The 26,865-nt window shown below is 38.2% G+C and overlaps 1 protein-coding gene across 9 annotated transcripts in view; it reads left to right on the plus strand.

The window, feature by feature from the left end:
- The window catches only part of LOC124146150 (E3 ubiquitin-protein ligase HUWE1-like), a 98,459-nt gene that overhangs the window by 32,124 nt on the left and 39,470 nt on the right, over positions 1-26,865 (plus strand). For 6 of the 9 annotated variants that reach the window (XM_046516290.2, XM_046516294.2, XM_046516295.2 and 3 more), the window contains exons 14-36: positions 4,552-4,632; positions 5,731-5,822; positions 7,819-7,920; positions 8,201-8,414; positions 8,909-9,010; positions 9,170-9,250; positions 9,985-10,091; positions 11,767-11,944; positions 12,497-12,588; positions 13,240-13,457; positions 13,766-13,826; positions 13,967-14,143; positions 15,050-15,310; positions 16,974-17,617; positions 18,129-18,251; positions 18,734-18,807; positions 19,978-20,135; positions 20,610-20,732; positions 21,056-21,217; positions 21,996-22,112; positions 24,441-24,536; positions 24,763-24,880; positions 26,353-26,477. In XM_046516290.2, coding sequence (XP_046372246.1) covers positions 4,552-4,632; positions 5,731-5,822; positions 7,819-7,920; positions 8,201-8,414; positions 8,909-9,010; positions 9,170-9,250; positions 9,985-10,091; positions 11,767-11,944; positions 12,497-12,588; positions 13,240-13,457; positions 13,766-13,826; positions 13,967-14,143; positions 15,050-15,310; positions 16,974-17,617; positions 18,129-18,251; positions 18,734-18,807; positions 19,978-20,135; positions 20,610-20,732; positions 21,056-21,217; positions 21,996-22,112; positions 24,441-24,536; positions 24,763-24,880; positions 26,353-26,477 — 3,506 coding nt within the window. The remainder of the gene's footprint in view (positions 1-4,551; positions 4,633-5,730; positions 5,823-7,818; positions 7,921-8,200; positions 8,415-8,908; positions 9,011-9,169; positions 9,251-9,984; positions 10,092-11,766; positions 11,945-12,496; positions 12,589-13,239; positions 13,458-13,765; positions 13,827-13,966; positions 14,144-15,049; positions 15,311-16,973; positions 17,618-18,128; positions 18,252-18,733; positions 18,808-19,977; positions 20,136-20,609; positions 20,733-21,055; positions 21,218-21,995; positions 22,113-24,440; positions 24,537-24,762; positions 24,881-26,352; positions 26,478-26,865) is intronic. The other 3 variants (XM_046516293.2, XM_046516291.2, XM_046516298.2) reach the window with 3 other exon arrangements.

A 26,865-nucleotide genomic window follows, 5' to 3' on the forward strand; every position in this document is an offset into this window, starting at 1 on the left:
AACTGAAAAAGACGATTGTGATTTTTTTTGCGAATATCAATTTTCCTTGATACGTTTTATCAATTTTGGGAGAGAAAACTTCTAATTATTCACAGAAAGTATTCAAATGTGCAAGTGAAAGTACTGAAATCGCTCGCTTCGTAATCATCTTTCAATACAAACCTATTTGGGGGTGTGGCCTAAAGCTACCGGCACAGCAGTGACAACTGTTTTCATTGGCTGACATGTTTCCGCTTTTTTTTCTATCTTGAAATTCTTAGCCGTTTATATATCGTTCTGATATTTGTGTTATTCCTACAAAAATAACATTGCATACATTGATAAATGTGTCAAATCAGCGTTTGAAACTGGCGCTAGTTCTATAGTCCTTGCCAAACTGCCCAATAGTAAAGGTATCATAAGGACTAGTAGAAATTTGCCATTTTTAAGGGGTTTGCTATATGTTATCATTATAATGACTAGTGGACTAAAACGGATAGTTTCTACTCCTGGAAATGACCTTTGTTCTTGACATTGTAAATAATTAAAATAGCAATAGGTAACTAGCGTTTTATTACTGACATCCTGTTGGGATAATAAACAACCAGTTGCCTTTAGCCCTATTCCACACAATGAATGCCTGTCAGGAATTAATCCCCTAAATAAACAACTGAAGGCATCTTCAGTGTTATAACTAACAAAGTATAAGGTGACATATGTTGTAGACATGGTCTTCAAATGGTAGAACAGACAGAAGTAAAAAACTGAAATGTTTTCAAGTATTTGCATTGAGTGTCTGCAATTTGACATGCTTGATGTGTCATATTGATCGTTTACCAATGCTATAAAAATAAGGTCTTTTCACTTGTAGAAAAGTGCTGTAGGGCACATTTCTGTGTTAAGCCTTGACATTATACTGAAATTTGTACCGGTTACAGAAAGATAATCATGTTATGTTCATGTTGAGCAGATGTAGAATGATATTATGTTAATGAGCACCTTTTACCGTTTGAATTTTACCCTATATATGCGAGGAACAGTCTTTACAATAGACAAAAACCTAGTAGCATGTCAGGGGCCCCACATGTTTTTTTTATTTCTAACAGATGGTGAAACTGAATCAGTATCTAATTTTGCTTTTGCTTGGCCTTTTATACTTCATTAGAAATAATTTGTATATCAGTTTTATTGTCCCCCACAAATTCACAAAGGTTCAAATGAGGGTTGGGTTCTCATTAACCGTTCAGTATTTCTTCTTGACACTTTGTATATCAATCAGGCAAGTGCTGAACTGGTACCTTTTGCTGTTCAGATGCCTTATTCATTTTTCTCCCCGAAGTTTCAAGAACAGGGGATATAGAGATCACCATGTCTGTCCGTCAGCTGTCCGTTTTCTGTCTCTGGGGCTAAACTCTGGGTTGAAACTTTCTATATCAATCTGTCCATTGGGGAATGAGTCCTTTTGATGATTTTGGATTTTTGTTCTTTTTATTATTCTCCCCGGCATATAATGCGATGGGATATATTCAGCGCCTCGTCTGTCTGCCTGCCTGTCCGTCTGTTCCTAATCATTTCATTTATGGAGGATGTCACAGAAGCTTTCCATCTTTTTCAACAAAAATAGTCAATCAAACAGATCCTGAAGTGAAGTTTAGCTATTTCCAGATTGTGGCATTTTAATTTTTCACGTTTTCCACATAACAATTTGTACTTCGTCTCAACCGTTGCCTTTTGATGATTTCAAATTTTATATTATTAATATTTTTATTTATTTTTTATTTATTTTCCATGATGACAAATTGGACTTATACTGAAAATGGGGGTAGTGCTCGTTTCCGGAGCAGAACTCCAAAACTGTTGAATATTTCTTTTTGAAATTTGCTAGTGGTAAACTGGTGCTTTTTGATGATTTGGGATCTATTTTTTTAAGATTATACTGAAAATAAGGTTAGTGTTCGTTTCTGGAGCAGAACTCCAAAACCGTTGAGTATTTCTAAATGAAATTTGCTGTACAGATCAGTCTAGTGGTGAACTGGTGTCTTTTGATGAATTGGGATTTTTTTTTTTTTTTCTATTTCATGATGACAAGTTGGACCTATACTGAAAATGAGGGCAGTGCTCATTTCTGGAGCAGAACTCCAAAACTGTTGAACATTTCAAGATAAAACTTGCTATACAGAACAGTCTAGTGGTGAACTGGTGCCATTTGATGATTTGGGATATTATAATCTGCAAAGTTGTTGTGTTGGTTTTACTTGGCCTTCAAAGCCTAAAGATCGATGTTTGAAATAAAGCAGCCTTTGCATTGTGTATCTTCAGTCTGTGTCCCAGTGGTTCGGATTGGTCGTTTTAACAGTGCTAGAATAATATGGTGATTGTCATAGACGGGGTAGACCTGGTGACTATTCCAGCATGCAATAACCATGACAAAAGATATTAGATATGTTTTTATAAATCCATGTTCGTTACCTATTCTACACACTATTTTAATCAGTTGTACATGTTATTAGTGAAGAAAATGAAATTAATGGACTTGACTGTTTCTGTTGTCAAAGTTATGACAGTTCCTCTAGTGTATGGTTTAGAAAAAAATATGTAAGATTATCACGTTGATAGCATGACCCATGCCATCAGGGTACACTGACAGTGAGCCAGGCCACCCATCGTACTATCTGATTCTTATTGCTACCATCGGGTATTGGGATTCTTTTCTTGACCTGAATCTCCAAAGGGTTTTAAAGGTAAAGTAAATACCCGAACAAACAAAAATTATTATTTGTTTTGACGTAACAGTGTGGTATGACAATAATAAATCTGCACCCTATGTGTCCACGCCGATTATTTCCACACTTTAAGCCCAATGATCGATGTTTGAAATAAATTAGCCTTTGCATTGTGTATCTTCAGTCTGTGTCCCAGTGGTTCGGATTGGTCGTTTGACAATGCTAGAGTAATATGGTGATTGTCATAGACGGGGTAGACCTGGTGACTATCCCTGCCTACAATAACCATGACAGTATTGAATTATTTCAGGATTTCATTTTCAAATGTCAGATTTTATTTTCATATGGGAAAACATTTAGTGCTAAATAGCTTAATCATACATGGTTTCAGTATAAAAATGAAATATGTGGCCATGACTTTTCTATTGTCGTATTACAACTACTTTTCTGGCAACGTTATGACATTTTCACTGTAGTTAAAATAAAAAATTGTATATACGGGAATGTGTATAAGGCAAGTTTTTCATACCTAGAATTAGGGGGCTTTCAAGGGGGGTCACCTTATACACAGGGTTGAAAAGTTTTGATGGTTTTTTCCCCCCAACACGAAGACAATGTCATTACTGTGAGCATGTAACACCGGAAATACTATGTCAACAAATGCGTACTTCAGTACGCAAATTAATCATGTAATTACACTGTCTGGTTATAAAAAGTGTTCATTTTATATCTGCACTTATCATGCTTATGTTTCTGATCTATTTTATTAATTTTATTCAAAATTTCATTCAAAATTTCATTCAGTATTGTTTCCATTCATTTCTGCGAAATTGTATGTGAAGTGATCGGAAGATCGCGAAACTCAGTTATTTACAGCAACCACGGATAGATTACCGCAATTAAAGCCTTGAAACCAACTTTAGTGGATAGAGAATGGATATAAATATCATAAATGCCATACATTGACTCGTATAAGTCATATTTGTTGTAGTTTGACTATTTTATCTCAACATAAAGTTTTCGCTATGGCGAGTACAGGACTATCAACGGTGATTGGTCAAATTGTTCCATGCTAAAATATACCCAGCAATAGTGATCGGCTGTACCAAAGTGCTATGCTTATTGTTATTAATTTATTTCAAATACATGTATACATAGTAAAGCTTCAACTAAAATAACATGATTGGAATAAATTATTAACTATTATAAAATATTAGTTTCAGAAACAATTCTTCCGATCATTTTTAAAAATTCTTTAAAGTTATGATATTGGGAAATTTTTAACTGAATCACTGGCAGATTCCAAGTAACGTGTACACAGCTGACTGCTACTTCCGGCTTAGTTTACTAGAAAATACAAACGGTAGTCTTAGTCTCTGCATTAAACACGATGCCTAGCAGAACAGGAAAAAAAAATTCATGTCTACTGTAGCGATGTTTTTTCACACATTTCTATTTTTATTGACCAAGTTTAATTTTTATGATCTGTTCGTTTCTCTGAATTCGCTGAAGGGATACATCTACGATGTAATTTTTTTCTGCGGAAGACAAACATGTTTTTATTGCAAATGTAGAGATTGTGTATGCGCTGGGAACGTGCTTCATTCCAATTCACTTTATAGACAGGGTATATAAATTAACATCGATTTTGAAGGATTCATTCTAATATGGTCTTTCTATTTGTCTGGATCACAAGCATTCAAGTTAGATTTGATTTAAGGTTAGACCTGACTTTGAGTTACGAGTAGAATGCAAAGAAGGAGATCAGTGTTTCAGGAATATTCTTCTTTGTTATACAGTACATGTACATTGGACAGAATAATATTATCAAGGCATTTCTTTTTTTCAGACCCTGAAATGGATGCTTTTCCCCAGCAGTATGCCACAGCTTTGTTCTCCTTCCTCTACCATCTAGCCAGCTATGAGAATGGTCAGTAGAACAGTATATTCCAAATTTGCAGCTGTTGAATAGTCTATAATGTTTTCATTGTTAGATAATGTCATAAATATTGGGCTTGAATGACCCTCCCATTGCATCTCTAGGCATGCTAGAATCCTATTTGTATGGACTTGAATCCCAAATTCAATTTGATTCTTTGTTTGCCAGGACCATGCTCATTGTTTTAACCAAAGTTGTAAAGTGTTTAGCCAACATCACTCTAGGCTTTCCTCCCATATTAAGTTGATATGTAATTAAACTGAAAAAAAACACTCAGCAGCAATAAATCCAACTCACTCACTTTAAAACTTGTTAGTGTTATGAATTTGTTTGTGATGACAGGCTGTTTAGTTGTCATTTATGCAGATGATGATAGAACTTGGCATCTGTCGGCAGTGTTCAGTGGGGTTTTCAGTTTTGTAACTTATTTGGTCTTTCAAATTTTGTCTTAATGCTCTCAGCCATAGCAGCCATATTAAACATGTCAGGCCTTTCTGTATATCCCGTGAAGATTCCATGGTAGAATTGGTCTTCAGCAACCCATGCTTGCCTTAAAAGGCGACTATGCTTGTCGTAAGAAGCGACTAACGGGATCGGGTGGTCAGGCTCGCTGACTTGGTTGATGCCTGTCATCGATCCCAATTGTGTGGATCGATGCTCATGATGTCAATCACTGGATTGTCTGGTCCAGACTCGATTATTTTACAGACTGCCATCATATAGCTGGAATATTTAAAACAACAAAGAAACAAAAAAAACTTTCTATATGTGCTAGATAAAAGTTGTGTTCAGCACATGATAGGTGTATATATTCTCTTGCTTTCTTCTAATGTTTGTACTTGCATTGAGTGTCTGCAATCTGACATGTTCATGGGTCAGATTGATCGTTTTCCTAATGCTACAAAACTGAGGTCTTGCAGTCATAGAAGGGTGCTGTAGAGCACATTTCATTGTTAAGCCTCAACATTATCTTTCTAGTTTATGTAGCTTGTTCATGAGATGGAGTAGAATGAACGAATAGATAGATAGATAGATAGATAGATAGATAGAAGGAAGCTGATTAGCATGTGATTGTTACTGTGTTACCAGGTGTTGAGGCATTGGTATCTTGCGGGATGATGGAAGCATTACTGAAAGTCATCAACTGGTATGGAGAGGGACAAGAGCACATAACCGTAAGTGTGGGTATTGTTTTCTGGCTTCCTCTTTCTTGCACTTTCTCTTACTCTTGCAATGAAATATCTCCTCAGTGTTTGTATGTAGAATCAATGATTGCCATCCAGATTTAACTCTTGTAACACCACCCGACATGGGTACAATGTGTGAAGCCCATTTCTGGTGTCCCCCGCCGTGATATTGCTGGAATATTGCTAAAAGCGGCTTTAAACCATACTCACTCACTCTTGAAACACCACATGTTAGTACACTGCCCAAGAAGTCATGAATCCCCAAGCCAAAGCCACATCACAATAGTATATAATTTTAGGAACCTACCAGTCATATCATTCATTTTTTTATCTTACACATTTCACAATATCTGAAATACATATTTTATTTCAATTTATCATATTTTATTGATAGATTAATAAATTATTCACTATTTCCCATGGCCGCAAGCTATGGGATTCGAACCATGGGAGCCGTGCCAATTTACACGGGTAAATTTTAGGGGTAAACAAAGAACGTGATCTAGACTGCCAGTTCTCGGACTTCCATTTTGGTGGAAGCCTCGGTGGCTGAGTGGGTTAGATCGCTGACTTTGTGTGCTGGCGATCAGGTGCCTCAGTCTGGCAGTGTGGGCCCGAATCCCGGACGGGACTCAACCCCCAAAAAGTATGTGAATCTGTCTTTTACTGAGACAGTGTTATCCCAAATATAACATTTGTTACATAAAGGTTCTGGTTGACTGGTGTTGAAAGAGTTAATGATTCCATGATTCAGTAAGTCAAGCTATCTTTCATCCTTTTCACAATAATCACAATGTTCATAGTTAAAATTCTCCCTATATCATGTCTAGAGAGAAATGCTTTACTAGATATGATTTGGGATTAATCTGAACATGTATTAACATACGTCACAGCCCCGTGCGGAATCCTTGTTGGTATAGGTCCGTCCCCAACAATCTGTACTTGTCGTAGGAGGCACCCTAATGGATCAGGTGGTCAAACTTAGTGATTGCTTGCCATCGTACCCAGTGGCGTGGGGCCTTGCTCACAACATCGAACTGTTTTGTCTGGCCAATACTTGATTATTTACAGGCCATTGTCACATAGCCCTAATATTGCTTAGTGTGGCATTAAGTAACAAAGGTTAAGCATACATCCCAGGTTAAGCACCTGACTATCAGCTATCAGTATTCAGTGTTACTGTGAGTAGCTTCTGATTGCCCTGTCAGTTTGGACCACTTGTATACCTCGTGCTGAACAAATCATGTGGCCTTCCTTTGCAATATTTGTATAAATTGTTTAATATGGAGTTTAGTCAGTATTTGTTTACAGCACCTCATGTTTGTCTGCAGTAAAAGGCGACCGCCTCCGTGGTCTAGTGGTAGAGCGTCCGCCCGGAGAGCAGAAGGTCCGGGGTTCAATCCCCAGCCGCGTCATACCAAAAGACGTTAAAAGATGGTACTTGTTGTTACCCTGTCTGGCGCTCGGCATTAAGGGGCTAAAACAAGGACTGGTCGGCTCGGAGTCAGTATACTGTGTCTGAGTGAGGTATTCATGTTAAACTGCAGCATGGTATCTCAGTGAGCTAGCACTATAAATCAGCATTAGTTGGGACTTGTACAAGCAGCCACACACATCATGCATGCACATCACTATATGAGTGCAATAATCTTAGATGCGACATTAAACCCAATTTCACCTCACCTCACACCTCACCTCACCTCACCTCACCTCACCTCACCTCACATCACATCACATCACATCACATCACATCACATCACATCACATCACATCACATCACATCACATCACATCACATCACATCACATCACATCACATCACTTGACACTGCTGCATATACATCCAACACAAGTTTTCACAAAGTCTGCTTAGTACTCTTGAGCAGTGATATCACTTTGACATTCTTGGAAAAATATTTCTGCCCTGTGTTTGTGTAGATAACACATGTTCAATCTATTCAGTTGATTTACAATTGTGTTGTGTCCTTGCAGTTTGTGACAAGAGCTGTACGTGTGATTGATCTCATCACCAACCTGGACATGGCTGCTTTCCAGGCTCACGGAGGGCTTCTTGCATTTATCAACAGATTAGAGGTACGGAAGCCCATCATGTAATGTTGTTTGACAATTACAGTCAGGGGTAAATGTTTTACTATGTTTTACTCTATGCTGTAATCAGGGTTCTGTCTGTACAAAACTAATGAGCAGTTGAAAGAACTTGGAGTAGCTATGTTACGTAAAAAAGTGATGGAAAAGTTTGATTTAGCTCGTGTTATGATTATTGTTTGTTTCACAACTGTTAATTATCATTCTGTCCAGTTAAAAATTCTACATTGTCCACATGTGTATGTGACTCAATTATTATTTATAACAGAATGAAGTGAGCATCTGCAGAAAGGAACAGCCATTTGTAATCCGACCAGCCCGCCGTGAAGCCAGCATCGACTCCCAGCCTGAATCTCCCCCAGCCCCGATGGAAACAGACATGACCCAGAGCAGCGACAGTATAAACGCTGGCGCTTCAACTTCACTCCCAGCACCTGTAGCTCAGCCTGCAGAACCGGCAGAGCCAGATGTGCCAAAAACAGGTAAGTTTGCGGATAGTTTGATCTGATGTCTAATGTCTTGTCAGTTTATTGGCTACCTGAACTTTTCTTTACTGAAGGACCCATGACATCGCTGGAATATTGCTAAAAGTGGCATAAAAGCATGGTGGCTGAGGTAGCGCATTCTTGGTGTCCTGCAGTGTTATCGAGCTGGATTATTGTCACAAGCGATGGCAAACAATACTCTTTAACTGTCTCTGTCATTATTTAGTCAGGATTAAAAAATGGTACAAGACACAAATGTTTATACTTCTAAAAGTCAAAGTTTTAATGGGTCCATTGTCTTAAATACTCCAGCAGAAGACTTTGTAATTTTCTTAAACAAAGTTCATTGATCTAAATAAGATCTTCTGCCTTCGTTTCGTTCTTGGTTCTCCAGCCTCTGGAAAACTGATTATCTCTCGGAAGAATACCAAAGAAAGTTGATTTAGTAACCAGGAATATCATGTCATCATCTTCTGTTTGCTGTATTGCAGGTGTTCAGTGTTTTCCACAGCGAGCTGCTCTACTCAAGTCCATGTTGAACTTCCTGAAGAAGGCCATTCCTGACACAGCTTTTGCAGAGAGCATTAGACATCGTAAGTGCAGGAACATGTTGTTGTTTGTTGAGGGCTTGTTTTATTCTTGTACGTATGTTTCATTCATGAAATGTAAAAAATAATTTCTTGATATTGTGGAATAACCAAAGAATTTTCAATATACTTTGTCATAACATGTTGATATTAATTTTTTTTCAGTAATGGATGGATCTCTTCCTAAATCCCTGAAGCATATTATCAGCAATGCTGAATACTATGGACCCTCACTCTTTCTGTTAGGTAAGTTCACTGCCAGCACACTTGCTGTTTCTCAGTGAATCATTCTGATGATATTATTTATTTCATAGAAAACTTGGACTATTTAGTAACTTACATTATTTTATCTTGGAAGAATCTTTTGGAAGGAATGGTAAACCCATAGGGTTAATAAAAATAGTATGTGCACTTTTGCAAATATCACTTGACGTTCACCTGTGTAATTTTTATGTCATCCGGACTGCATTGTTGAAGTCATTTGAATCTTATAGTGATGTAAGATCGGAATGACGTCCAACAAAAAACGTCTTAGCTGAATTTTTCCCCGTCAAAATGGATGTTTTCTGAGAAGGCGGTTGTGATAAGCGGATTTTTCCCTAAAGGGGAGCTCCAAATGATTAAGCAATCATGGGTTATGAAGAAATTAATGCATAGGCGTAAGTAAACTAGCACGTGTGTCATACTGATTTTATAAAACTCGTGCAAGAATTCATGTATTGGGAAATATATGTATTCTGACTCTCGTTTCTTAAATCTGTATAACACACATGTTAGTTTACTAACGTCTATGTATTAGAAGTGATTGATATTTCATTACTGTTTGATTGTCAAAAAAATAAATTGAATCGTCTTTCAATGTGTTTCTACTGAAAGCATTCATAACGTTAATAGACCATACTTAGTCTCCACCTCAGATTAATATGTCATGTGCTCATGTGTAAATACTAAAAGTATTACTATGTATGATTTGTTTTCAGCTACTGATGTTGTGACAGTTTACGTCTTTCAAGAACCTTCTCTTCTGTCATCACTTCAAGACAATGGCCTCACTGATGTGGTGCTCAATGCCCTGCTTATCAAAGATGTGAGCAGACTTTATTACTTGAAAACACCAACTCTAAATTTAGATATAGTCTCAGTTGACTGTTAGAATTGGTTTAATATGTTTGGAAAATATAAGCAAAATTTACATTCCTACTTAAAAATAATTTCTGTTTAACTCTTTCAACACCGTAGGCCGGTTATCCGGCCAAGAAGCATCGAGTCCCCAGACACCGCAGGCCGGTTATCCGGCCAAGCCGTAGTCACGTCAAAATAGTACTATATTTTTATGGACCTACCTGTAATATCATTCATTTATTAAATCTATCACATTTCACAATGTCTGAAATACATATTCCATTTCAATTTAACATTTTTTATCGTTAAATTAAAAAATTATTCACTATTTCCCGCGATGTTATTGAAAATAAAATTCTCGGACACACATTTCGACAACGGGTCCACATCGAACACGTCAAAGAGGAAAATAAAGACGTTTTAAACAAATCTTTAAATATATTATACAAAGTAATATATAAAATCAACAAAAATATATCTAAAAGTAATCAAACTTACATCTAAGTTATTATTTTCATCTTTTCGTGCGATCGCGTGTAATGTAAGTCAAATGACATCTCGGCTTTCTTCGCCTTGAATTCTCGGCTCGGACACGATGTTTAATGCAAAAATATATGCATGAAAAATCTTTGTCACAGCTCGTAACCTAGCACGATACATTCACGAAGTTCCATATTTTTAATATATATCGTGATTTCCTGCTCAAAACGTTCAGAATAACACGATTTAACAAAATTCTTTCGCAAACTTCTGTAATTTATCGAACACGAGCTTGGTATCACAGCTGTAATTTGATTGCCTGCCTTAGGTCACGTGCTCAAAATTGACCAATCACGAAACTTGTAGCAGATTTCAGCAAGAAAGCGTCATTAGAAACCAATTTTAATCCAATGAAATCGCTTGTTATAACTGCGGAAAAAAACCAGTCGATGTTACGAGTGTGTAGATGAAGCAATAAGCTTTCCAGCGATGTGTCATATGCCATTCTTCGACGAATGTGTTATTCATACGAAACCTCGAAAACGGGGGTATTTCTTCATTTTACTGAGCGGACAGTCGCTGTTATCGGGAAATGGGTGATGACAGAGACTATTTATAATTCTTTTTAAAATGATTTTCCAATAACGTAAACAATGAAAATAAAATAGAAATAGGTACGTGGATATTATGAAATCATATATTTGCCGAAAATCGTCAAGTTTTCGCTTCCTTGGTCCTTAATCTGGATGTTAACAACGTGTTAGCGTACATTTTTTTATTTACAACGAATTTAATTAAGTTGTAAATGCATTATTTTAAATAATGTGAAAAACATAACTTTCATATTTATAAACCATAGGATCAGACCTTTCAAATGGTGTATAACATGTAGTAGCAAATATATTTTACAAGCAGGTATTTTCTTTGATAAATGTTGACTTCATCTATCACACAAGAGCCTCTGGGAACTCCGTGTCCCAGCAGTAAACACTTCTGGTTGACTGGTGTTGAAAGAGTTAATATGTTTATATTTTCTAAGCTGTATTTTTAAAGTTTGGTGCTATGTTAATAGTCTCTGAAATCTCATAACTTTTTGAAATCATTTGTGTTGGTTTATGACTCTAGTATTTTGATTCAATATCACTTATTTTTTATTTTAGGTTCCAGCAACACGTGAGGTATTAGCATCCTTACCCAATGTGTTCAGTGCTCTGTGTCTGAACACTCGAGGTCTTGAAGCTTTTGTGGAGTGTCGTCCATTTGACAGACTTTTCAAGGTGCTTTTATCCCCAGACTATCTGCCAGCAATGAGACGAAGACGAAGCTCAGACCCTTTCGGTATGTCTTTGTTTTTACACTTCAACCTAGCTTGAAGTAGAAACAAACTGTTAGTTTTATTTTTGTTAAGGGGGCATGGGTGGCTTAGTCTTGTTAAGGGGGCATGGGTGGCTTAGTCATCAAAGGCACCACAGTTTGCTGTGCTGAGTTGTGTCCGTTAGGTATGCCAGGAATCTGTTTGTGGGTATGAATCCTGGTTCACCCCGATTATGTTTCTAGGTTTGTCATCATACCGATTGCTTGTGGGTTTCACCAAAGTGGTAAAAGCCTAAGACCTGCATCACTAAGGGCTTTCCTTCCACTTCAAGCTGACACAACTGAAATACTGTTATAAGTGGCTTTTTACGCAACACACTCACAGTTAATGTTTCATCAAGTTGATAGTAATGTCTTCTCCTTGAATCAGACAAAACTGATATTGATCTTTTGTGTTTTGCAAATTGTGTTAATTATCTGCCTGCTGCCTAGAAAATGGCAGGAGGAAAAGTAACTGGCATCACTTGCAAGATGTTTTGCAGTTTCTATCATGAATGATTGTATTCTTGATTTTAGGTGATACTGCCAGTAATTTGGGCAATGCCATGGATGAGTTGATGAGGCATCAGCCTTCTCTCAGGACAGATGCAACCAAAGCAATTATTAAGGTAAAAATCTGCACCTGAGGAGTCATTACCTTAAACTGAATATTACTCTTTATGAGCCATGTTTCTGTGTCTACTTATCAATATGTATTCATGAAAACTTTTTCTGTCTGTGAAAGGATGTTTGCATACAAGTGTATTGATTAGGCTAAGAAACATAATTGGTTCTCAGACAATAACATAGGTGCAGATGGGCCATAGTCTGGCTGATGGATATGTATGACTCGTGCTTTCACCTTCCATTTTGTATTGTTTATGGATCCGGTGTCAGGATCATGAAGTTGTGCTTGCATAATGTTCCTGTGTTTTGTTTATAGTGTTTGTTTCTTATTAAATTAAAATTGAAGTGCCAAAATATAAATTGCAGTGATGAATTGTTTTCTATGACCTGTCTATGTGACACAACTTTGAAAAATACCTCTAGCACCCCCAAAACTATTGGGGATAAATGGCCATCTAGACACTTCAATCTCAGCTGTTTGCTGACTGATGGTAGTGACATTAGATATGCTTTCACACTGAGTGGTTCTACTTTTAAAGGTGAAATACTTGCTATTGTTTTCTTCAGCATCAAACAACTCACTAATTATAACTTACAACTCAACTACAGTTTTTCGTTATACCCTTTTGTGATTGTGACAATTTCTTGTACAGCTTTTAGAAGAAGTCTGTGCCATGGGAAGAGATACCAAGTACATCTGTCAAAAGCAGCAGCCAAAGGCAGAGCAGAATATGGCACTGTCAATCCGTTCCCCTCAACCAGCTGACACAGGTTCATCTGATGAGGATGAAGAGGAGGAGGAACTGCCTAGCACTGCAAGTCAGAGTACATCAGCCAAACCAGCTCTCTCACCCACACAGGACTCTATGCAGTAAGTCATATCTGACTGTCAATAAGTTGTCTCTAAAATCTTCCCATTCGATGTGATAGTAAAGGTTTTTTGTTTTTTTAGAGTAAACAGGATTTTGTCCCTCTATTTAACCTTTTTGTCATGCCATTTGTATATAAAGGTTAACTTGATTCCTGAGTTAAGAAATTTGTTTTTACCTGCTTAGTCATCAGAAAAGTGTTGTTTGTCGATAGGAAGTAAATTAGGCTGTACTTGCAGAACATACTGTCAGTTGGTACAACTGAAGGGGGAATTTTGCTTTTCTGAAAAGCTGTTCTGTTTTGTTGCAGAAGCCAGTCTGCTTCACCTGACAGGCAGGCCATTCCTCTCATGGATTATGTTCTAAATGTGGTAAGTGTTCGTCATGTGTCACTGATATAACAATACATTTGACTGACATTGAAATCATGTATCCTGTTTACAGAAGGTACCTGTTGCCATTTGAGACTGTTCATTCACTATTTGTAAGTGCTAACATATTCATTTTGCAGATGAAATTTGTTGAGGCCATTTTAAGTAACAACTCGACAGATGACCACTGCCGTGAGTTTGTCACACAGAAGGGCCTCCTCCCACTCATGGGCATCTTGGGACTGCCAAATCTTCCTATTGACTTCCCTGCATCACCTGCGTGCCAGGCTGTTGCAAGTGTCTGCAAGGCTATTCTTGTAAGTGATTGTGATAACATATGATAGGCTTTATGCTTTCACTGCCCAATCAGTATTTGTGGGAAACATTCATTCATTCATTCATTCATTCATTCATTCATTCATTCATTCATTCATTCATTCATTCATTCATTCATTCATTCATTCATTCATTCATTATTTACCACTGATTAATATAATGTTACAGTGATTTATGAAGTAGGTCAGACTTAGACTTTGCATCTTCCTGAGGCAAGAGCGTCCACTAGCCTTATTATCAAAGTCTTGTTTCCACCCTTGCCACATCAAGCCCACTTTCCTGTGCTAAATATGATTGGCCTATGGCACATGTTGTTAGTCAAATCAGAATGTTTCAACATCCACAACTGGTACACCTTCGTATGAAAGAGATATGCCGCTGCCTGTCGTTTTTGATACGAATGTTTTTTTCAATTTATAAACCCCTCAAAGATTGCCTATCTATGTGTGCCAGAGATGAAATCCTGATCGACTATGTCGTCAGCATCTTTGTGAAGCTATACAAGATAAGAACAGCGATTTGATTGGATAATGCGTTTTCAATACAAGAAGCACAACTCGTGATCTACACGAGGTGGCTCCAGGGTCGAGCCAAGGAAAGTAGCCTTGATGTGGCAAGGGTAGAAACAGGCTTTGATATAGGCTAGTGGACACGCTTGCCTCAGGAAGATACTTTGAGACTGTTCATTGGTTTGTTCACATTATCAGTCACTGGTTTCTCTGCTTAGACTCACAGTGCATGTAAGAATGTGAAGCCGATTTATTCTGTCTTTGACAACAATTTTCTTATCTCTGCCACACTGAATCTAGCATGTTTGTTTTCTCTAAACTGATGTTGAACAATGTAAAACAATAACATACTTTCACTTTTTCTTTTACAACTTGCAGAGCTTGTCTAGAGAACCCCAAGTATTGAAGCAGGGATTGCTTCATCTAAATGAAGTGCTACAAAAATTGGAGCCGTTACACAAGCCCTTGGACCCCCCAGGTGGCTCTGTGTTGCTACGGGAACTGGCCAGCGTTGCTAACATCCCTGATGCCACTCTGTCCCCCCAGGCCACACCCCTCCTCCATGCCCTGTCGGCAGCGCATGCTTACATCATGATGTTTGTACATGTGTGCAGGATGGGGCAGGTCAGAAGAAATGTGGTATCTACTAGCTTGCAGTGCTCTCATGTTCTCTGTTCTGTTTCAAGTTGTGGTTTTTGGTGTATTGATGCAGCTTTTAGTGTTGTTGCTGGGGTGGGATGTGGGATGGTTCTGGGATAACGGTCTTAGAACTTTGGAAGAAAACAGCATTTTTACATTTAAAAACCACCAGAATCTATGCATGTATCTTATCTACACGCTGCTTGCATGTGCTTAAAGATGCAATGTTTGAAAGGATCTTGCTCTGAGCTGCATGAATACATCAATGTCTGAATTTCAGAAACTATTTGGCTCTGTAACCTAAATTCAGCGAAATCATCATGGTGTAACTGAAAATGGATAACTATTGTAACATTAAAGATGTATTTACAGTATGTAATCAGACTTAGGAAACACCCGAATGATGATATCTGAACTTCAGACTCAAAAGTATTTGTTGTAATTTGTTCCAAGGAGCACTAACAAGCTGAAGAAAGCTGGCTACTCTTGTGTGTATCATTGCCCCATGTTTACTGAATGTGACTTAAAATGCCACAAATTCATTACTATTTTTTCAGCGAAATATTTTTTTTAAGAGCCTGGGTGGGAGGTGTTATCTTTTTATTGTACTCTTCTCTTTTCACAAAGGGAACAGTCGATGGGTTTTAAGCATTGTATGTTACTTTGATACAACAATAGTGATCACATGCTAATTTGGAAGACTGATTGTGAATGTAAATACCTTGCCTGATTTGCCCAACCTTGTTTAACTGCTTGAAAAGTAGAATTTTGCATTTTTCGTGCGCATTGAACAAGATAAAAATTATGTTTTGAAACATTTCATTTTGATGAATACTTTCAGGAATGGCCTGGATTTTATGAGATTATTAGAATAAATTTATCTATACCTGCCTGTAGTACGTAGTATAACTTCATTTTCATTGTTACTAATGTCAAAGATAACTGAAAATACTGATTAAACCAGTGACAGATTAGACACAGAAGACCCTATCTCCCTCCTTCTCTCTCCTCTTTTTTTTCTCTCTTTCCCCCCCCCCCCCCCCCCAAAAAAAAATATTCAGTTGTGAAAAGTAGCCTTCAACTCATACAATGACTTGGATGTTGTCTTTGTCTTAGGACAAATGAACATAGTTTTCCACTGCCACAACCTGTCTGTTTTGATTTGTGACATGACATATTCAGACTAGGATGCAAAGAAATGAAAGGCTTGTTAGTTGGGTTATATCCCTCAAATATTACTATTCCCTCATATGCTCTTTTCAAGTTTATTCACTTTTTAGACCTGCTCCTTGGAACATGTGTCTTTGTCGGAAGCTTTTACTACTAATACTGCTTTTGCTCAAATTTGAAGACATTAAATGTTTTGCTCTGAACTGGTATATAACAAGGCTTTGCTTAGAGTAGTACCCTAGCTATCACCATGTTAATATGCAAGGGTATTTGCTTTTCACCCTTTAATTGAATGTCTTATACTCTTGCTTGTGCTTAGCTGAAGCAGTGTATTACTTGCACACATTTGTCTTTAAAGATGTTACTTATTAAAAATCAAATTCCATCAACTTTAATTGTAAGTGTTGACTCTTGTTGCACCTGTGTTTGCATGTTGTTTGCAGCCTATGACCATATGAGAAACAGATAATACATTTCATTTTCATTGCTTCAGATTGACATCAGAACCATATCAGTGAGCCACTGGGGATCGGAGTTAGGACTACAAGTCTTGAAGGGGCTGAGTCGGCTTTACACATCACTTGTGTGGGAAAGCACTGTGCTACTGGCTCTCTGCAGTGAGGACATTTTGCCCCCTGGATGTGAGTTTGGTAAGGAGGATATGGACAAGATTCTTCCAAAGGATCAGAAAAGTGATAAGGATCCCAAAGAAGGGGAGGAAGGTTTGACGAGGAGTGTTGGAGAAATGGGCAGTAATGGTGTCAGTGCTGCTATGGAATCTCTCACCACTTCGGAAACCCCTGAAACCCCCATGGAAGTTGTGTCCGATTCTGCTTCCTCATCAGACAAAGACACGAAAAAGTCAAAACTCTCACCTACACTTCAGGCTCAGATCAAACAGCTGAAGCCATTATTATCTGTGTCCTCCAGACTTGGGCGAGCTCTTGCTGAGCTGTTCGGCCTCCTGGTCAAGTTGTGTGTTGGAACACCAGTGCGACAGAGACGGAGTCATCAGACCCCACCTACTCCAACAACACCCACACCGGCTGCTCAGGCTGTTGCAAAGGCGCTAACAAAACTTTTGGCAAATGGATTGTCATGGAATCCTCCTCCACATGCACCTGTACCAAAGCTTAGGTAAGGCAATGATGTGACTACTGACAATCTAATAAAACACCAGACCTTTATGCAAGGGTTATGTTGCTGTGTGGGAAATATGTAGTCCAATTCATTTAACACATTTGTTTTTTTCTGTTGTTGACTGTAATGGAAATAAGGCCCAAATGGTATATGTTGCCATGATACCTGAAGAGTCCTGTAGGAATTTACCTGATCACCATTGTGAGTGAAATATGTTAACAGGAAAACAAATATGCAAATAGATACAAAACACTGATGATCGAAGATGGTAAGTCAAAACTGTCATAACTGGATGTGTTTGGGACTTACTTTTCAGTTGGTTTCAACCATATATAATCATATAGTGACCCAACAAGAGGACAGCAAATTTGTATCATATAATTCTGTAACAGAAAAAGGTAAGACTAATATAAGCAGTGATAAGTGCAAATCGCAAATTTAGGATGACACACATTTTGCCTTCCAAAGTTTCCATATTAGAAAGTATATCAGTTGTCTTCTGTTGCAGGTTAACATTCCTTGTATGTTCTGTTGGATTTACATCACCGATGTTGTTTGATGAGAAGAAACAGCCATACCATCTTATGCTGCAGAAGTTTGTCTCATCAGGGGGACAAGATGCTCTGTTTCAGTAAGAATTTCTATAGTTATTTCCTTAGCATGAAACTTTGGTTGTTGCTTTATCATGTACTAAATGTATACCATCTGTTTGGAAAGGTTAACCACACTGCCATTTTCTGTATAACATTTATTTTAAGGCTGATTTTGACACTTACATAAAACTTGTTTTGATAGTTTCTTTTATTTATTGATTTATGAGCAAAAGCCATGACATGACACAGTCTGTGCCAAAAACCTTTGAGTCCAATAGCCCGAACCTGTCACTTGACATGATTTTCAGTACATCTTAGGCTTTTGTTAGAAAGCTTATAAGACCCAATGAAATTGTACTCGACTTGGGCTTTGAACCAGTGGCTAAAGTCACAGACTGATAACACATTGTTTTTTTGAAAGTATGTTATTCCTACTCTCCTTTGAAACACAGTAGTCCCTGCTGTATGTGAAATGTCATCGACGTCACTAGTAAATATTTCACTGTCTTGACTTTTGCAGGGCCTTCTCTTGGGCATTGTCTATGAATGGAAAAGTTCCCTTAGTGGATGGTTTGGAACATCCTGATTTACCAGGTAAGAATGTGATGAATGTACTCACAATTGATTAACATGTGCAAATATACATAGGAGAGGTATCCAGGCTCATTATTCGTTCCACACACTGTCTGTCAAACTCTGAAGAACTCATCAATTATGTGAAAGTGCAAGTTAAGGATGAAACTGGTAAATTGATGGAAATGTGAGCTATGTTTTTGTTTTATAACCCCTCTGTATCTTCTGAGAGGTGGTGTGAATATCACATTCTGCTTAGTGGTCAACCACCATACATATGAGACATGGATGATGACTTAAGTCCACCAGAACTGTTACTGGCTATTAGGGATGTCATGATACACTATCACTTTGATGTATTGATAATATTCTCTAAAAATATGACCTGTATTGATTCATAGTTTAATCCTGTATCGTTTCACACATGGACCCATTTGATCATACTTAATTTGTTCAATTTTGGGGGCACATCTAAGGTATTTTGCAAACCCGGAATTTGCATTTTTATTAGTAACAGAAAATACTTATGTTGACACTCCATTTTTATCTGAGATAAGGCATTGATTAGACCAGATATTCAGGAAGTTTCAAGCCTTTTTAATAGTGTTTATGCCCTGAGAAATAGAAAAAATCATGCAAAATTGCTGCACATTAAATATCACAATATGTATAATATTGTGAACAGAATGGCGATACATATAGTATTGGGAGATAGTCGTATCGTGCCATCCCTACTGGCTATTCAGTGACAGACAGCTGAATCAAATATTGATGCAGTGTTTAAATTAAGCATGAAAGTCATGATACCCTGTCATAATCCTCATGTTAAAAGCCAAAGATTTAGCCACTAGATTCAAATACCAAAGGAGAAGACCTGTTCACCCAGCAGTCACCTTAATTCGAACCTCTGCTCGTGTAGAACTTCAATAGTCTCATTTATTTCAAACATGTATTGGGGCGGTCGGGTAGCTTAGTGGTTAAAGCGCTCGCTCGTCACGCCGAAGACCCGGGTTCGATTCCTGACATGGGCACAATGTGTGAAGCCCATTTCTGGTGTCCCCTGCCGTGATATTGCTGGAATATTGCTAAAAGCGGCGTAAAACCATACTCACTCACTCACTCACTCACTCACTCACTCACTCACTCACTCACTCAAACATGTATTGTATTTGAACTGTTTTGATGTTGCAGATGGATCTGGAGAGTTTATAGATGCATGGCTCATGCTGGTTGAGAAGATGGTCAACCCCAAGACAGTACTAGAATCTCCACACACTCTTCCTACAAAGTCAACACAACCAGGATTCGCTCCCTTTAGTCCTGTGCAATACCTCATCAGCACACAGAAGGTATGTTTCTTGAATCACAGTAAACCAAGGAGGGGGTTTAATCCATTTTTAGTGTTTTTTCAACATGAAAACACTTTAGTTATTTCTTTCTTTTAGTTTATATGGTACCACTGTAGTCTAAGAGACAATATTGCTGACTTTCACATGAAGGATATACTAACTCATCTATGTCACCCATGAAGGTCCAGGTTAGAATAGGTCTTCAGCAACCCATGCTTGCTGTAAAAAGCTACTATGCTTGTCGTAAGAGGCGACAGACAGGATTTGATGGTCAAGCTTGTTGCGTGGATCGATGCTCATGATGTCAATCACTGAATTGTCTGGTCCAGACTCGATTATTTACTGACCGCTGTCATATAGTTGGAATATTGATGAGTCGGCATTAAACAACAACCGAAAAAAACATCAATGATTAAGCTGCCAAAAGATGATTGATAAAAAGGGTGTCATTTATGTTTGTTTGAAATCTTGTAGGCTGCATTCAATGCTGTGATGAATCTGTGGAACAAGAAGCCAATCAAAGTGTATGGCAGTCGGATGTCGGAATCTATTCTGGCAATTCTGTGTCACATCATCAAGGGAGAAGGAATTATCAAGGTATTTGTGGGAACATTGCATGCTCTCACTGTTGAGGAGTTTCCTTTTTGGCATTCCTCAAACACATATTGTATTGCTTTGTTATGGTAATGTGCTAATAAACATTGTTTACATGGTGAACATGGTGATTGTGCCAGACAGTGTGGATTGTTGATCATAAAAGGAGTCATTGGATTGTCTAGTCCTGATTCCAATATATACAGGCAGCTGTCATATAGCTGGAATATGGTTAAGTGGGGCATTAAAAAACAAACATTTATCCTTCATTAGATTGTCATTCCTTATAGATTAATGTTCATGTCATGTTAACATTTCTCTGTCAGGAGTACCTTGCTAAAGAAAAGGAGGAGAGTGCAGCTGCCACCCCAGGAGCCCAGACTCCCTCTCCTGCTAGTTCTGTAGCTAACAACATGGCTGCTGCTGGACCCTCTGTCCCAGTCCCTGTGCGGCAGGAACCAGAAGTCAACCAGGCTCATCTCCAGCAGGTATGTCATGATGATGAAGGGTTACGCTTATTAGCAAGTATAATCATTGAAACGAGACTAGCAAAAGCCAATCATTCATGTTGCTTGAGGGGCGGTGGGGTAGCCTAGTGGTTAAAGCGTTCGCTCGTCACGCCAAAGACCCGGGTTCGATTCCCGACATGGGTACAATGTGTGAAGCTCATTTCTGGTGTCCCCCGCCGTGATATTGCTGGAATATTGCTAAAAGCGGCGTTAAACCATACTCACTCATGTTGCTTGATGCCCAGACCCGTGAAGATCCAGGATAGAATAGGTCTGGATTGTCTGATCCAGACTTGATTATTTACAATCATATATATAGCTGGAATAATGCCGAGTGTGGCGTTAAACAACAAACAAACCAACCAACCAAAGCTTGATGTCCATGTGTGAAAAATGTTAAAGATTGTGGTCTCTATGTATTGTGTAGGTTAATCAGCAAAAGATCATGTTCTTTGCCTCGGCACTGGCGGATACAGGGGGAGGGGATTTGCAGGGGACGGCTTACATGCCATTGTACACATTTTTTTTAACTTTGTGACTCCCCCTTTTTCAAAATCCTTGATCTGTCTCATCTAGTTTTATTTGTACTGAAATGCTAATGTTAAACAAACAGGGTATGATGATTGCTTATGACTACCTTAATTTGCACTTTTAAAGATTACACAGAGATTAGTCTAGAAGTTGGCCATGGTGCTTTTTCAAGCAGGGCTCTATTGTAGTGAATGCAGCATCTGCAAGATATGCTTTTCTTTATCAGCTGATGGACATGGGATTTACTCGAGAGCACTGTATGGATGCACTGCTGCACACAACAAGCCTGGAACAAGCCACAGACTACCTCCTGAATCATCCTCCCCCTGCACTGCAGGTGCCGGTAAGAACACTTGTTGAAATTGTGCTTGTCGGAAGGACAAAACGTTTTATCATTTAACTTAAGCATTTATCCATGACATAAGCTTATGACATAAAAACATGTATGTCATACCCCAATGACATAAGTATGCAAATTAGATATGCAAATTAGATAACCGGAAGAGCGAGCGGTTTGATTTGAAACTATATATTATAAGTGAAGTTACACCAGAGATATAATCAGATTACACAGAATCGTTGTTGTTACCGTTATTAAAGTTTCAATTATTCTGCGAAAGTCTGTTCAAGTATTTTGTTTAAAATAATCCGAGGAACTTTTTTTCTCGGAGAATTGTTTATTTTGGTTTACATGGCTATGGAAGACATGTATCACTACGCACGATCTATACGTAAGATTTCGACAAGTTGCTGATGTTAATGTTTAATGCAATTATTCCTTAATTTGGAAGCAAAAATGTGAAAATGATAAATAGAATTCATCACTCGTGTTTTTTAATATGGGAAATATCAACCTAGTCCCGTTAATCGGTATTTGCCTCGCCAAAGGCTCGGCAAATACCGATTAACTAAGACTCGGTTTATATTTCCCATATTAAAAAACACTCGTGATGAATCCTCTATGTATTAACTGTATATGCGGAGAAGTGTCGCTTGACAGAAGTGAAGAATGTCTTAACACTGACCACACTGTTTGAAGACAAGGAATGCACTTGACAGAATGACATGTTTTATTGAAACTGACCACTCTGTATAAAAATGTGCTTGTCGGAAGAACAAAATGTTGTATTAACTCAGACCGCCGTATATGCAGAGAAGTGTCGCTTGACAGAAGGAAAGAATGTCTTAACACTGACCACACTGTTTGAAGACAAGAAATGCACTTGACAGAATGACATGTTTTATTGAAACGGACCACTCTGTATAAAAAAAACATGACCATAGGTTAACTCACTTCGACCAAAGATCAAGGGAGCTGATGTCATCTGTTAAAATTCATCTTGAAATTATCCTCTGAAAGTCACTTTAGTACCTTGCCATCTATTTTGAAGTTCCGTTTATGGATACAAGGGCGACATATTGCAAACACTATTAGGAAGAGTTGTGGCCCCTTTTATGTTATTTTCCTTTTTAAGTGCTTAACTTCATATTTTTTCGTGAAATGTATACACAACATCCCAGTGCTGAACTGTTGTTCTGGAATTGTTTTAATTTTTATCTTTTGTTTTTCCAAGGCAACAAGTTCAGATTAGGGTCAGGTTTTTTCCTGGTGCCAAACCTTCATTATTCCTCCATGAAACTTCGCAAATGTATTAGGCTAGTTAGAACAGGTGTCTATAGTTTTCATTGAAATCAGAATAGATTATTTATGACTATAATCATGCAAGGATGGTTGGGGTTATGGATGACAATGTCTTCTTGTTTGAATTTAGAAATGATCTTCTATTTAAAACATTCACCACAGTGGATAGCGAATCTTATGATATTGTTACTTTCTTTTGTACCTGAGCTTGCTGAGATATAAAACTGTTATGTATTTACAATGAGGTGAGCTACAGGACCATGGTACTGTATTTGTTGTCGTTTGTTGAATGTTTTTGAGGATGATTCTGTTCTTATAGATGTATTTTAACTTAATTCTGTTTTTGATGATGATTTCTTACCAAGATTTGTTGAATTTGTAGATGATAGTGCCCTTTGTCAATATGAAATATACATAATAAAATAGTGGATTTTGGAAGATTTAAATCAAGCGAATGAGAATGCCAAGAAACCTAAGCCTGATGTCTCTTTCAGAGTTCCCTCTCTGTAAACACATGCACAAGGATTTTGTCTGAGACAAATGACACGATAACATTTTCATGATTTCATCAACTTTTGATGGGACATTCTTCTATATCTACCAAATCTGAAAGGCATTTTGGATGACAGTCAGGGTCCCAGAAAATGAAGCAACCTGCAGCATTAGAAACTGGCACTGGTCCTGTTGTCCTTGACAATCTGCCCAATAGTTAAGGTATCATAAGGACAAGTAGAAATTAGCCCTTTTTAGGGGTTTTGCTATATGTTATCATTATAAGGACGAGTGGACTAAAACTCTTGGTTTCTAACTCTGACCTGAAACCCTGCATGGATTGTTGTAGGTTTGCCGTAGTCCTTAAGCCAGATCAAGTGTTGAATCATTTGTTCAATTGTTTGATAGGCATTACTCAGAAGTTGACGGATGACAAAGTAAATAAATTGTGTCTACTTTGTCAAGTGTATTTTCCTTGAGTTAATGTAAGTGTACAAGTGAGGCTGCTGATACAACTATGGTGTTTCTGAATGGCAGGGTCTTGGTATGGACATGGACATGTCTGAAGAGGATCAGATGATGCGTGCAATAGCTATGTCTCTAGGGGAAAATGTGGTCATGTCCACTGACCAGGTTAGTGGCTTCCAGTAACTCAAATATTCAAGCAAACCTACAAGACATCTGCTGTGTGCAAAAGATGTTTCCATAGTTTACTTTTGTTCCATAATTAACAAAGTTGATATTCAGTTATTAATATCTATTTCGCATGTTTTGGATTTCTAACACCTTTGTTGAAGTAATTGAATGAGTTTGAAGTAATTGTTCGAATGGACGTTTATTGCATCATGTGTGTTTTCAGGAAGAACCAAAGAAAGAAGAAAAGAAAGAAGAAGAAGATGAAGAACAAGAAAAACAGGAATTGGAAGAACCTTTGGACAAATCTGTATTAGACAACTTCACTCAAAGCGTTGTAACAGGTACTTGTCATTATAAGGAGAGACGACCCGTGAAGAATCCGGGGTAGAATAGGTCTTCAGCAACCCATGCTTGCCGTAAAAGGCGTCAACAGCGGGATCGGGTGGTCAGGCTCGCTGACCTGGTTTGAAGCATGTCATCGATCCCAATTGTGTGGATCGATGATCATGATATTAATCACTGGATTGTCTGGTCCAGACTCGATTATTTACAGACCGCCGTCATATAGCTGGAATATTGCTGAGTACGGCGTTAAACAACAAACCAACCAACCAATCTAAGGAGAGACATTTTGAATACCGAAAATGGGTATTGGTTTTATTGCCTATGGTGCCGCCTGAGGCCTTCAGCTGACTGTGGTGGTTCTATCTCCCCCTGTCCACTCTTGAGTGTTTCTAAGTGGGCCCAGCTATCTAAACAGCCTCAGTTTGCTGTGCCAAGATGGAGTGGATTCAGTTGGGTAGTTTTCCAGGGACAGTTGCCCTGATTGTGTTACAGTTATGATTCCATGGCAGCAAATGTCTGCTACCTCCATATTTTTAGCTCACCTGACTGAATGTCAAGCGGGCTTTTGTCTTGGCCTCTTGATACAGTGTAAACAGTCTCATCAGAAACCACTGGACGAAGCTGAAATTTCACATGCTTGCTCCCATCAATGTTGACACCCAAATTTGTTCAATAGGTTCAGATTTTCATTATGGCCACCACGACAGCCATATTGAACAACCTATTTTTGACCATTTGGTTAAAATTGTAATGAAAATTGACACATTTGTTTGAGATGATCCAACTTATCCTTTTTGCTCTCTGCTGCCGGATATTGACTTTTTTCATGGCTGACTTGGCAATCCTATAGATTGAAGCAAGGCTTATTTAGACTTTATTTGCAGAAACAAATTAGTCTAAATAAGCAGATCAGATATACTTGGTGTTTATGTTAAAAAATCATTCTACGTATGTATAAAAAGGGGAAATCTGCTACCCATGCATAGTACTACCCCGTTTCATACACCTCATTCTAGGTACCATAAACTCTAAAAGTAGATGAGCTACAGTGCTGTGGTACATTTTCTATTTCCAACCCACATGGTACTGAGTTGTATTTGAAAAGCCATGTTAATCCCTATATTCCTGAACACATCCAGTCAGGGGCGTTGGGTAGCCTAGTGGTTAGCGTTCACTTATCGTGCCGAAGACCCGGGTTCGATTCCCGACATGGGTACAATGTGTGAACCCTATTTCTGGTGTCCCCCGCCGTGATATTGCTGGAGTATTGCTAAACGCAGCGTAAAACCATACTCACTAACGTCCAATCATGTCACTTCATGGTTCAGTTGTAATTGAGAGTTAATCGAATTTCAGGATTATTGTGACTGACAGAATATGAAAACAGATTAGGTCAAACTAGTGATTTTCATGAGGCTTTTATCAGAATATAAAGGCAAAGATTTTATGAAGTATATTTCTTTTTCAGGTTGTATGCAGTTACTAGACACATTACCAGAAACTGTGTACCGTGTGTGTGATCTGATGATTGTGATAACACAGAGGAATGGCAATGCATGGCGGGATGAATCTCTAGCTACGCTCGTACAACAGGTATGATTTGTTGTCATGTTTTTTTCTTCTGATCTACAGATACCTCAGTATGAGATACTTCTAAAGTACTGCAATATCTAGTATTACCTCTGATGCACATTGGGCAGTCAATAACCTTGTGGTTAAAACGTTCCCCGTCATGCCGAAGACCCAGGTTTGATTCCCGACATGGGTACAATGTGTGAAGCCCATTTCTCATTTCCCCCGCGTTGATAGCGTAAAACCAAACTCACTCACTCACTCTGATGCACATTGCGTTATGAAGGTTAATTTTAGGTCTTTGAAAGGCTTTTAGAAGTGATTAGCATAAGGAAGAGAATATATGCATGTGAACTTCTTTATTAGGAGGAACACGTTTCGGAGTATATGCTTACTCCTTCATCACCTA

The sequence above is a fragment of the Haliotis rufescens genome, unplaced genomic scaffold (assembly GCF_023055435.1).
Source record: "Haliotis rufescens isolate VD_foot unplaced genomic scaffold, xgHalRufe1.0.p SCAF_16, whole genome shotgun sequence".
Taxonomy (NCBI): Eukaryota; Metazoa; Mollusca; class Gastropoda; order Lepetellida; family Haliotidae; genus Haliotis; species Haliotis rufescens.